General features: G+C 43.4%; 1 protein-coding gene across 1 annotated transcript in view; it reads left to right on the forward strand.

Annotated features, from left to right (window-relative positions):
- Positions 1-12921, forward strand: part of LOC102752185 (chromosome unknown open reading frame, human C10orf11) — a 589738-nt gene extending 576817 nt beyond the window's left edge. The window contains exons 4-6 of the mRNA XM_015565367.1: positions 2968-3107; positions 12196-12365; positions 12872-12921. Of these exons, the coding sequence (XP_015420853.1) occupies positions 2968-3107; positions 12196-12365; positions 12872-12921 (360 nt within the window). The remainder of the gene's footprint in view (positions 1-2967; positions 3108-12195; positions 12366-12871) is intronic.
- The last annotated feature ends 358 nt before the right edge of the window (positions 12922-13279 follow it).

Genomic DNA, 13279 nt, shown 5'->3' on the forward strand with positions numbered 1-13279 from the left:
CACTCTCTCTCAGAGCCTGCAATCAGGCAAGTCAAGGCTGTGCTCGTCCTTGCTGGCCCAGGAGACCAAGGAACCCATTAAATCCCCTCCTCCTGTATCACCCTCCAGGGGTGATCTCAATGTAATGATGAAGTTCTGGTCCACAGAGTCCTGAACTTGTGCTGGAGATTCCTGCCTGGTGTGGATTTGGGGGAGACCACCTGGCTAACCCCAATTGATCAGTTAGTGGGCAATTGAAAGGCTTAGTAAGATGGAGTAGCTTTGCCACGCACAGTATCCTAAATGGAGCAGGCTCAAAGGCTTAGGCAATCCATAATTCCTTAGATTTATGGGCACAAAATGGCTGAAACTTCTTGAAGCCTCTAGATCAGCAGTTCTCAACCTGTGCGTCGAGACCCCTTTGGCGGTCGAACGACCCTTTCACAGGGGTCGCCTGAGACCATCCTGCATATCAGATATTTACATTCCGATTCATAACAGTAGCAACATTACAGTTATGAAGTAGCAACAAAAATAATTTTATGGTTGGGTCACAACATGAGGAACTGTATTTAAAGGGCCAGAAGTTTGAGAACCACTGCTCTAGGTGCTTTCCCCAACAAATAATCCAGATTCAAATGAATCAACTTCTCTACAGCCACCTGTTCATTGGCTGACCCAGATTTTGTGGAGTGTAAAATTTACATAATTTGAGGAAGCCCTCTTAAAGGAAAAAACTACGTAAGTGTGAATGCAAAATTAGGTATGAAGATGAGTGTTACTTAGAATAGGAAATACATCAAAACAAAATAAAATTTAAGTTGAAAAATACCACACACTAAAATATTTAGAAAAGTAAATCTTTTTGTACTACAGATGTCTGTATAAAAACTTTGTTCCTGCAAATTCCCTTATAACTTTTTAAATATAATTTTCTAATATTTTATAGAGAGAAAATAGAAAGATAATTCCATCTAATTGAAAATTAAGTTGTATTTTTAATAATTTAGGGAGGTTTCTTTCAGATTCATCACTCCTTATTGGTCATTTCACCACTAAATTATTGGCAAAATATTTAGATTTTTTAAATATTGAAAAACTCTCATACATTTTCTTCGTAGATGAGCTGTTATATTTTAGGACATTTCAAGTTATTTGTGTATGTGTATACACTCAATAACTTAATCTTAAATGTTCTTTGACCTGATAAATTCATTAATCATCGTATCATCAGTTTTATGTTGGTCCCTATATGTTGTGTCAGCATGAATATTACTGGAAGCTGTTCCTACTGATACTCTTGTAATAACCAGACACAGACGTGATGCAAACCACACAAATATATCTCACTGAATCCTAATTAAATGCCACTTCTTCCCAAGTTCCTCTTAGCCAGGTTCCCAGAATTTCCGCAGGCACTCCAATGTCACCCAACTCGAAGTGACATGTAGCGGATGACACCCTAGTGAAGAAAAACAGTGATCTTAACCAATCGCGAATTTCACAAAATACGTGACCATGTGGCACTATTACTAGGGCTTGTTTCAGAGCCCTGTGCGAGCAAAGAGCCCTCAGATACAAGCTTTATTAGTTCTGTGGGAAATGTACATGTGAAGGTTTACTCAGGTTAAACTGGGCCTCCCTGCATGGTGGCCTGCTAGGTTTCCCATCCGTAGTCACTAAATGCTGAGAAATGACTGGGATCTCAATCCAACTTAGTTGCCCAGTGTTTTCTCAACTTGAAAATCTTGCCAGTTTTGAGTTCTATTCTTTCACATTACCACCTTCATACAGTAGATAAAAAAATAGATGAAGATTTAATGTTCTCCTTTTCTCCAAATACCATGATTTATTTTTCTCCACCAGGGAGGCCACTGAGCAATGCTCAGCTCCACCATGGACTCTCAGTTTGCCCCTAAGAGGGAACTAGGTTTTGGTTAGACTTTTCTGTCCATTGTAATAAAGGCTTCCCCTAGTTTATCTCCTGATATTGGATAATTCCTCTTGTCCATGGGCTCCTGGTATTCATGGCCTCTATCCTGGCCTGTCAAATCACCATCTTGCTTAGGGCCCAGCTCATCAGCTCAATTGATGAGTTGATGTGTGTGTGAACTAGCCCTTCCCAATCCATGTGATATCCTGCATCTGTGACTCTTTTCTTATATGGTTTGTGGTGTCCTCAGAGTTTGACTTGACTGGACAGTGGAGCCCATTGTGGGGATGGATCATGGAATAATTTTACCACCATGTCCCTCCTTGGTCTTTTTTATTTTTTCCCTCTTCGTAGAACATTAGATTCACAAAGGGTCTCAGGAAATGGATTCTGACCTGCCTGGCTTGACTAAAGTTGTTCTACTTTTCTCAGCTTATCTTCTCCTCCTAGCTTTGTTCTTCTTTCCCCCCAATACTTTGATTTTTTTTCCCCACCAATGAGGCCACTGAGCAATGATTGGCTCCACCACAAACTCTCAGATCATAATAGGATGGCCAATCCCTGTTTGTGTTTATGTCATTCCTGTATGTTTTATTGATACATTACCCATTATAGGAGAATTAATATTTTTTAATTAAGTCTTTGAAAATAATGTGTTGCTTTCACTACTAGAAAAAAATTAAGTTTTATGGATTTGCATATTATAAAATATTTTACTACGTGGAGTATACCCTTCATCATTTCAACTTAAAAACAAAACAAAACATAGAACTATAGAGGAAAGTGTGGTAAAACAATTAAGTGCATTAATTTTCTCTCAAGTGATCTGAACTCAGCCTTACCTGTCCAGAGAAAAGCTGGTTCATGTATCCAACAGTAGGAGTGAAAACCTAACTGTTCTAGATACCCACAGCTAAGCTGATTTCAACCCTCACGCATGCCATATCCTGGGAGCAGTCTGGACTCACAGTAGCTAGTCTTTCCCTGTAAGCCATGGTCTAGTTTCCTTGTTAAACCTTTTGTCTTCCTGGACCAAGATCCTTAACCTTTGTCACATCACTGACTTGGAGCATCTGCTTGATCACCTGGCAGAAGTGACACCGGCTCTGGAATACCTCAGCCTGCTGGGTAACGTGGCGTGTCCCAACGAACTGGTCAGCTTAGAAAAGGACGAAGAAGACTATAAGAGATACAGGTGAGCATCTGGGTTTGAGCATGGTGAAGGAAGGAAACAGCATCTTTTGGGGGGATAATGTACTATTGTGTGTGTAGGAGATGTTTGGTAAATATCAGTGGATTCCACATGATAATATTAAACTTTTACCTTTGTGTAACCTATAGCTATTGTCTCCTTTTGTTGAAGTCACAGGAGCCAAGAAGCATGGAATGCTGTTGAGTGGTCTAGGTCAGGGGTTGGCAAGCGTTTTTGTAACGGGATGAAGGTCATATGGTATCTGTTGCAACTATTCAACTTGGCTGTTATCGTGCAAAGTAGACATTTGTAAATGAGCGGGCATGGCTACGTTCTAATAAAATTTTATTTAAAAGAAAAAACAGACAGCAGGCCAGATTTGTCTCTATTTTGCTGACCTATGCTCTGTCTTGTCAGGTCTTCCCGACGTCTGCTGTAGAGTCACTTTTTGGAGAAAAAGCACCTCCCACTGAAGTTTAGGGAGCTTATATAAAATCCCAAGAGGAAGTCCCACAAGGCCCAGAACTTTGTTCCTTAAAACTATGCCCAAGTGCCCGTTGACCATGTGCTTCGATGGGTTCCAAGTAGAAATGCTTTTCTTTATTGTTTCTACTCCTAAACCATCTGCTTTGAAACACCAATCCAAACTCATCTCCGTTAGGGAGCCTTCTCCATCGTACTGATTTCATAAACTCGTGTTGTTTTCCTTCTTCATTTTGAATTCTGTATGCTCTCATTCTTGACTATTGTTTGGTAAATACTTTTAATGATCATCTCTGATGTGTTGCAAGTCTCTCCATTATGATATATGCCCTCATTAAAACCCTACTCGAATCAATGTGGGAAGGAAAGAGGGAGGAAGGATGGAAATATAAAACCTGTAGGGCTACTGGAAAATAAATGTGGAAGAATTGAGGAAAGAGGATAATAATCCGAGAGAAATGTGTTCTATTAAGACTCATATAAAAATCTGTGGTGACCCATGAAGGAACATAGCTGCGGGCATTCATTTGTATAAGCAAAACTGTAAGAAATACTGAAGGCTGTTGAAAGTAATATGTTTAAAACACACAGACACAAACAGACACACACACACACACATACACAGTAAAGCTACAGTAGGATTTTAGTTACATTTCTTCGTTGGCAAGAATTTTATACCTTTTACTTCATTTTCTAGCTTGCTTGATTAATTTTGTAGCAATCTTAGCTGCTTGCTTTTAAACTATCTTAGAATAAAGCTACTCTTAAAAAATGTACTAAATCTTTCTCCATCATGAAGATTTTCATTTGAGATATGATACTGTCAATTCGAATGTGAGTTCTGCCAGGAGAAATATGTTTAATGTCCAGCAGGTGAATAGTTACACATTTCTAAATCAACCCTTGAAGTTGCATAGTCGCTTAGAACTTAATTTGCTTCTTTGACACTCTTATCAACTCTGAAGCATTTAACAGCCGGATTTCAAGCATGAAAGGGTGGCTCAAAACGTATTTTATCTTCTTGCGGCAACTTATTTACTAGTATATGTCTTAGAAAGGTTGAGCAAGTCCAAGAAAGTTCTGTCAATCAACATTTTTAGTAAACCAAGCCTTACTTGGGAAATTCTCAGTTGTTTTTCTGTTTCTTTCTTTCTGTGTTTAATTTTTTAAAAATAGCCAACTAAATTTTATATGTGTGTATGCATGTACATGTGTGTATGTGCACACACATTCACACACACATGTTCATTCATTTATTAATGTTCATTCATATTCAGGGGCTTCAAACTAGGCAATTTTTCTTTTCTAGGATGAGAAAAGTAGAGTGAGGACAGTTTCTAATCCCACCTTATTTTATTCAGTCTCATAGAAAGAGGGTTTGATGAGGTTATAAAAGAACAAGAAAAGCTAATACTATTTTTTTTTTTGCCAATGCCAGTCGGTCACATTGGCAAAAATACTAAGACCCAAGGTGTAAGGGGTCAAATAAGATGATCTGATATGGAGTCCAATTTTCCAGTGGGACTTTTTAAATGGAGAGGCCAGTCTAGATCAGGATCCCTTAACCAAGGTGATTCTTCTGAATCGTCCAAGGCATTTTGATTAAGTTAGTGGCAAATGCACCAAAATAGTCACGAGGCGATTCTGATGCTCCGTGAAGAACTGTGTAGCTAAGTGGTATTTAAAATTCCCGTGGGCTCTAGCATTCTGAGATACTCTGCTCCCAAGCGGGTACAGCTCTTGATTTCCTAGCTCATGTTTCATTCTGCATTTTATCTTCTGTATTTCTCTCACTACCTCATATATTTCACCATTCAGAGAGTGGCTTCCTGTAGGTAAAGACTGCATCTTCTTGACCCTTGAAGCCTCCGTAATACCTAAAGTAGACATTAATACCTAAAGCAGACCATGGGATAGGGGCTTGGTAATGTTTCTGAAGCTAGATTGAAATTACTCTTCCTCTCATAAGCTGAGCATCAATCAACAGATGCAGGGCCCTTTGGCTCCTCAGATGGCCCACTGCATATTTGGAAAAAGTTCCATTTGGATCTCGACAAGTGCAGGTAATAAGCAAGAGATTATCCTTCAGACTCAATCCAAGGGGTGGTTGGCCGGTGCCTGATTCCTTAGGGTGGGCTTGATTCTAGAAGCGTGATCCATGTCATGGACTAGGATGAGCACCCTCCAAGCCTGTCCTCCCCGCTCCATGCCTGGTCCCTGGAGGGTGTGGAAGGGTGGGGCTGGGAAGGCTATTTGTTAGTTGCACATATGGCAAAGTTGCCAAGGGGAGCGGGGTTTTAGAGGCCGCACACACAGTCGAAGTCACATCCAGTCAAATTTAGCTGAGAAAATTCAGAAGTCACCTACAAGGATGGCAAGGTGCTCATACTCTGAGAGAAACAGAAATCAGGAGCAGTGGTAGGAACACGTGTGCCCATCCAGGCCCACATTAGCTGCATGGCCTCTGACTGCTGCATGGAAGAGTAGGCCCATGCTGCAGTAATTCTGAATTTGTCATTCCTCTGTTTGTTTGTTTGTTTTTTTATCTCTCATTTGACAAGCATTCCCACACTTGCATTTGGATGACATGAATGTGTATATGACCCAGTTCTGCTCTCTGGTCCATAACAGCCCCGCTTTGTTCACCCTGGAATCTGTGCTTCAGTTAACCCTGAGAAGTTTTAGGGCTTCACAATAAGTCTTTTGAACCCAGAGTTCCTGTGGCATTTGGGTTTCTACCAAGCAATGTAGCCACCTTTTTTATATTCTCTTGGTAAACTCTCTTCCTGGCCCTTCATTCACGAAGTATGATGTCTGCCTGCCTTCTAGCTCTTACTGGAGCCCAATCCTAGGGCCTCTATGTAAATTTATGTGACATTTTCACTAGAAAATTGCTTAAAAATGAATGATATTTCTACGGTTTACTGTTTTTCACTTTAAGTACGTTTTCTGACAATATGTCTTCTATTAATCATTTAAGCAATAGTAGGAGCCTTAAAGGAGTGTATTCAGAAGCAAGAACCCATGGCTCATTTAGTGCTGTCTAAAAGAATGTCTTATTGATTGGCATCCTCTGTGGGTATGTGATGTAATATTTATAATATGTCACCCCGCCATACATCAAAACAGGTATGTCCGTTGTTGCATTTCCATGGGAGACGCTGATTTCTGAGAGGTCTGCTAGGTTTTAGGTCACGTTGTGGCCAACCACTGGACCAGAAATGGGAAGTGACTAGAGTCACAGAGTTGTTGGAAATGGCTTCATAGATGCTTTGGTGTCTGCAGACTCTTTTCTCCCCTGTCCCTCACCACCCCCTTTCCTTCCTCATTTACCCCCTGTGCACCGGGTTAGATTTTCTTGGCACACATCCCCACAGTACAATGGGCTCATTAAATCTGAATGGGAGCATGAACGTATTACCAAGTTGTTGATCAGTGCCCTGGTCCTGCTGGGGCAGGAGCAAAACCATGCCTGGAGTTTCTCTTTGCCATTCATCATAGATCATGGCTGAGAACTGTCCATGGCCATGTTATTATAGGAGCCTAAACCTGCCCATGCTTTGCTGTGTACACACTGTGCTATTTTGGGATGAATGTTGAATGGAGGTGAATGTGATAACCAGCAGCCTTCGGGGTTTGAGCAGGAAGAGTGTGGGTGAGGCAGAGCTTGGCTTGGGAGACCACCATCATACTAAGAAACCACTTAGGGCCTCCTGTGGACTTCAACACTGGCCAAAAAGTGGATCCAGGATGGAAACCTGGGTGCCCAGCGTGTTCTACTTCTTGTCTTCCTTTATAATTCCTTTCTTTCTTCTTACTGCAGGAAAGAAAGTAGCCCGGAAGTCAACAGTACACAAGCGCTAACTTCAGATGTCAAATAAGGGAGGTGGGCTCATGGTCTCAGCTCCACTTCTGTCATTTAAAGCCTTTGTCATTCATTCTCTTCTGTCACTGCAGGCTTTGGTCAGCCTGTCCTTCCTTGTTCCTCCCCAGTAGGTCCCTCTGTGTTCCTTACAACATTAAATTATTTTAAATGTGACACCCTCTCTTTGTTCTCTCCAAGGGAGCAGCCCAGGGGCCTGCCCAGTGTCTTCAGCACTCCGCCAAAGGGCAGGAGGGAGGGACCCTTTGCAGTCTGTGGGCCATCCTGGGCTACCACCATTTCCCCGCTGAGTAGGAGCTGTAAAACCTGTGGCTTACATAGCCCAGCTAGCATGCTCCAGCTAATCTACAGTCTGGGCTTTGAAGATCACAAGAAAGCAGAGGTCACGACCCAGAGATCAAAGTGACAGAAGCCCACAGAATAATTGCTGGTTACCCTCTGTAGAGGGCCGTGGTGTGTCCTGTGGGTGTATTGTTTGCCCTGCGACTTCAAACATTCTGCCCAAATCAGCTGGCCTTTGCCAGTTGTCAGGCGTTCATTAATGCTGTAGGTGAGCTCACCTCGGCTCATTAGAGTGAGATCATTGTCATCTCTCTGAGCATCTGGAATTATTCCACATAGTACTTGTTCATTACGCTTTGTTCTTTATTGACATTTTCTAACCGTCCTCTTTTACCTGGAGGTGTGAGGAGGCAGTTATATAAGGAAATTGGAGTAGTAAGAATGGAGAATATGGATGTATTTATTGTAAATTAACTTGGAGGCTCATAGAAGTCAAGCAAAATAAAGGTTAAAAGAGGCTTAGGCATCATTTAGCCCATTCCCTTCATTGCACAGATGGGGAAACTGAGGCTCAGGAAGGTGGTAGAGACTGAATCAAGATTGCACAGCAAGATAATCCCAGAGTCTGGCCTTTTCCTTTGGCCTGTTAGTCCCCAAGCTTTTTGTTACGAAGATCTCCCCTCTTTTTTAAAATTTTCTTCCCTGTACTTTAAAGCTTTGCCTCCTAAATAAATAAATAAATAAATAAATAAATAAATAAATAAATAAAAAGCTTTGGCTCTTAAATAAACTGCAATTAAGCCATCACTAACATTTAAAAATTAGTCAGACACATTTAGCAGTTGATCTGTGTTTTGAATCAGCATCAGGTAACCAGGATTACCAAACAGGGTTGATGCAATCCAGTCAAGAGCAAAGACGCTTGATATTTTGTTGGCATGTTCACTCTATTCTTTTGAGCTTGTGAAAGGTTGAAAACAGTACATGGGTCACCCATTACTGTCTTCAGGGGCCCCAGGAGGGCATCAGTAGGTTGCACCATCTCTCCCCCACCTATACACGGGAGCAAGTAGGCAGCAAGAACTAGTGGGAAGAAGCATAGAATGCCATAAATGGAAGGAAGTGGGAAAAAACTCCAGTGATTCCCCCACCCAGGTCCCTCAGAATCTAGAAACTTGGTGTGTCTTGAGTAGAGACTCCTCAGAGAAAGGAACGCGCGGCCAGCCCAGGAGCAGGCCATGCAGATCTGTGGTTGCGTGGTGTTGTGGGTAGCAGTTCTGAGCAGGAGGGAAGAGCATCCTCCTCTTGCTTTGAAGTCTATATGGAAAGCGCCAAAACTTTGGCATTTGGACAGAGAAAAACAAGCAAAGAAGCCTTTCTGTTTGTCCCCCTCCCAGTTTGGGGAGTCTCCTCAGAGGAGTCCTTTAAGAAAATGGGGCATTCTGTATGGAAAGAGAGAACCAGAGAACTCTGTGTGGGTCTCACATTTAGACAATCTGTCTACAGACAGAAGCACATGGTTCTTTAAACACCATCCTTTCCAGGATCCCTGATCTGCTCCCCATGACCTCATCTTCCATGTCATAGCCAAGTGTGCCTGACTCCCTTCCCCCGGCCCTGGGATGTCGCCCAGTCACCTTGGAAAGGTCAGGGAAATTGGAGTTGCCCTCTGGAGCTTGGGATGGGAGACTCAGAACTTAGATGGATCTCTTTTCATTAAGCAGTGTCCTGGCTTAACAAGCAGTTTTATAAATCTGAAGCTGTCTCCGGGTGTCGCGGGATTTATAGACGGGGGTTTCTGCCATAAAGTGGTTTATGATGGCTGCCTTCTGTGTTATTAGTAGCTGTCTCTTCCTTCAAGCATTGCTGTTTGATAATAGCCTTAAAACACCCAGAATTACTTACCTGCAAGCCCCGTTCCCAATAGCCCCTGTTGACAGTCCGAATAAGTTTACTGCCCTTTTGTTGTACTTTACCTTCAAAACAAACTGATTGAAGCATCAATAGCTCGCGGAAGCTGACAGAGCCACGTCATGTGGACTGGCCCTTGTGATTGCAGGTTATCGGGGAGTTAACCTTCCCGCATTGTTAACTGAAATGTTTTATGTACTATGCAACTTTAGGATACGGCTGTGATAACCTCAGTAACTAAGTCATACATCACGATAAAGAGATTTTGGTGCAACAAATAACCCAGGATTAAATTTACAAGGGTGGAATTGATATTGTAAAAGCCTTCATTCCGTGGCTTCGGGAGGCCTCTCTTGTATTTTTATGGCAAGCTTGTATAATACTCAGGATTGAAGCTGCAGCTTTTGACATCCTGACATGACCTAGAACAAAGGGAAATAGATCTCCCGAGACTGGGATGGGACAGGCAGGCAGAAAGCCCACTGACTTATCACTTGGCAGTAATGTTTGGAACCTGGGCCAAACCACCAACGGGCAGGAATTTCTGGTGGATGTGGCCACTGTCTGCGTTCTGTCTGCCGCAGGTACGGGGCAGGGCAGACCCCTTCACAGAATTGGGAAGGAGACTCTTCGCTACCTTACCAACCTCATCATCCCAGAACTGTTATTTTTCATGCTGTGATTTGTCACTTGGACAGCGATTCTCATCAGGACCAGCAGCCTCAGCCTCACCTGGGAATTTATGAGAAATGCAAATTCCAGGCCCCTCTCCAGATGTAGTGAATCAGAACCTCTAGGGGTGGGGCTCCCGTCTCTCTTTCAACAAGCTTGTGAATCACTATATTAGGATAGAAACCCCTTGAGAGCAGGGACCTTGTCTCATTTGTGCATCACCTAGGCTCAGCACCTAGCACAGGTGGTAGCTGCCTACTAATTATTTGTTGGGTGAATCAATGTATGAGTAAGTAAGGAAAAGATGACATCTCTAAGGGAGAAAGTTTGGACCCTGGGCTGAGTCTCAGACCCAGTATTTTGGACAGGTTTTCCTAGTGTTCCTCAAATCTTTCTAAGCAGGAACCACCTGGACACCCCAGGCTGGCTGTCAGGTGGGAGTTAAGTCAGCCCTATATCAGGGTGACAGGAAGCCTGTTTCATGGCTGTTTCTTTGATTATATCAGAAGAGTGCTCTGAAAACAGCAGCTCTTTGTCATCTACCATTTTAACTAGCTTAAAAGCCAGCTCGCTCTCTCTCCCTCTTCCCCCCCCCCCCCCCCCCCCCCCCCCCCCCCCCCCCCCCCCCCGCCCTCTGATTTGAGGGCTGGGATCCAAAGTGGGGTGAAATGACAACGTGCTGTCTGTTGTCACCATGGTTCCTGGCAGCCCTGTGAAGACATCTTTCACTCCATCATTAAACACTGGCTGGGTTTGTAATGCTGATGTTTTCTTCACCTGAATATTCATCTTTTCCCACCCTACACTTAGTGGTTGTCTTTCCTCCTTCGAGCGTCACTCCTGACATATTGTTTCCATCTGTACATGTTTTTACTTGGAAAAATCTGTTGTCATCCAGACTTTGCCGTACCAGCAGAAGGCGGAATTCTCTCTGACATTGACTGAGGCCAGCGGGAGTTCTGCTGGAGGAGAGAAAGGTCACCTGGGCTCCTTGTGGAAATTTCTGGTTTGGGATAAGGTTAAGGACCTTTGGCGAGGGGAGGGAGAGGCTCGGGGAGAAATAGAAAAAAAAGATAATAGATTGAGGCCAGAGAGCAAGCAGGAAATAGATAGTCAAATTCCCAGGACGTCAGATGTTGGGGTATAGAGTTCTGGGGATGAAAAGTATACCTCCAAAGAATTTGAGAGTATTTTGACTTTAAATGACTAACATGAAGGTTATCGCTAGAGATCTCTAAGTTGTTGTCTCTGGTGTTTGAGTGATCAGCTATCTTTCCCCTAGACAAGCATTGGAGGTCACATGTGATGTCAGAGTGGGGCCTGTCCTGGGAACCCAGGGCTCCCCTAAAAAGGGAGGTACCCTACTTACCCCAAGTCACATTTGCACTGAGAAGCTAATGCTTGGGGTTGCTTTAGGGTTTGTTTCTTTGAGGCCTACTTATCCTCCTTCAGCTGTTAGTTTTTAATTATTAGGCCCCTTTCTCTGTGCTTCCAAAACTACTGCATAACTTCAATCTTGGTACTTAGCTATGCTGTTTCTAATTTCTCTGTGTGAGTCTGTCATGCTGATGACACTGAAAATCCCTCTAAATGCAGGGACCATATCTAGGGCCTGGCACATAGTAGGTGCTCAAGAAATATTTGTGCAAGAGAAATGAACTTGTATTTTATTGAGTTAATTCTGATGCTACTTTGCAAGATGGCCTGAGGGTGAGCAAAAAAAGTTTGTTCCTGCCTTCAAGAAGCTTATAGTTTAGGTGAGGACATCAACGGAACTAAATTGCCAAATACCAGACACGTTGCATGGAACTTTGAGGTGGTCACCCAGCCTCCTGAGCTGTCTCTGCCTTTCTCTTCCAGATGCTTTGTTCTTCACAAGCTGCCCAATTTAAAGTTCTTGGATGCCAGGAAAGTAACCAGAGAAGAACGAGAAGAAGCTTTGGTCAGAGGGGCGTTCATGAAGGTGGTGAAGCCCAAGGTAAGCTGCCTAGGTCATGATCTTCTCGAGGGATTTGTGTCTCACCTCACAGGTACTCTTGGAGCATGGAGGGCGTGCTTCCATGTATTCAGAATGCAGTAGAGCTCATCCATGGGTACACTGTTAGTCAAACAAGAAGTAGGACTGGGTACACACTGGGTCTTCCCAGTCTAAGAGGACTTTATTTGTAAGGTGATTTCACTTGGATGGTTTGTTTACTGGTAAAGCAGCACCTTGCACAGCCAATGGTGATGTCCCAGGAGTAGGTGGGATTTAGGGCCTTTTTCTTAAAGATGGTTCATTTATAAGATGGTGCCTCTGCAGGTCTGGAGCTGAGAAAGGGGAAAGGGGAAAGCGTTGAGCACGTGCGCTTTCTCTGGTGGCTGGGATTCCTCTAGCACCTTACAGGGGTCCCTTCTTTCCTGGGACCAAAGGGGAGACACAGGAGAGGGATTTTCTTGGTTCCACAGCTGAGAATTCAACAGCTCTCAGAGATCCAGGTAGGGGGAAAGTGTGTTTTTCTGACAATTGGACCTGGGACGTGTGTGTTCCCTCTAGGTAGCTTTCTAGGGTTCATGGAAATGATGCTCACTGACCTGTCAGGCTGAGTCTTCCCTGAGGCCATGGAAGTGACCATGGGTCATCTTAATGACAACATTGATGAGGCAGGGGGGGCTTGGCTCTCAGACCCAAGGAGATTTTTAAGGACATGGACAACTATCTTATTAGGAGGAATTGGGGTCCTTCTATAAGGCCTGATGCTGGGGCATGGACTTGATGATACTTGGTGACCCCAGTGGAGATCCATCCCTGCCCTGGGACTCTGTGGAGTGACATTGTCATTTCCTGTGGGATCCTGGCATGCGTGTTGAAAACATTGTCCCAGAAAGCCAAGAGGTCCAGTTTTTCCTCACTTATTGACTTGCAGTGCTCCACCCAAGTATTGGGAATGACTGAGAGGGAAAG

The sequence above is a fragment of the Myotis davidii genome, unplaced genomic scaffold, assembly GCF_000327345.1.
Source record: "Myotis davidii unplaced genomic scaffold, ASM32734v1 scaffold800, whole genome shotgun sequence".
In the NCBI taxonomy this organism is placed as follows: Eukaryota; Metazoa; Chordata; class Mammalia; order Chiroptera; family Vespertilionidae; genus Myotis; species Myotis davidii.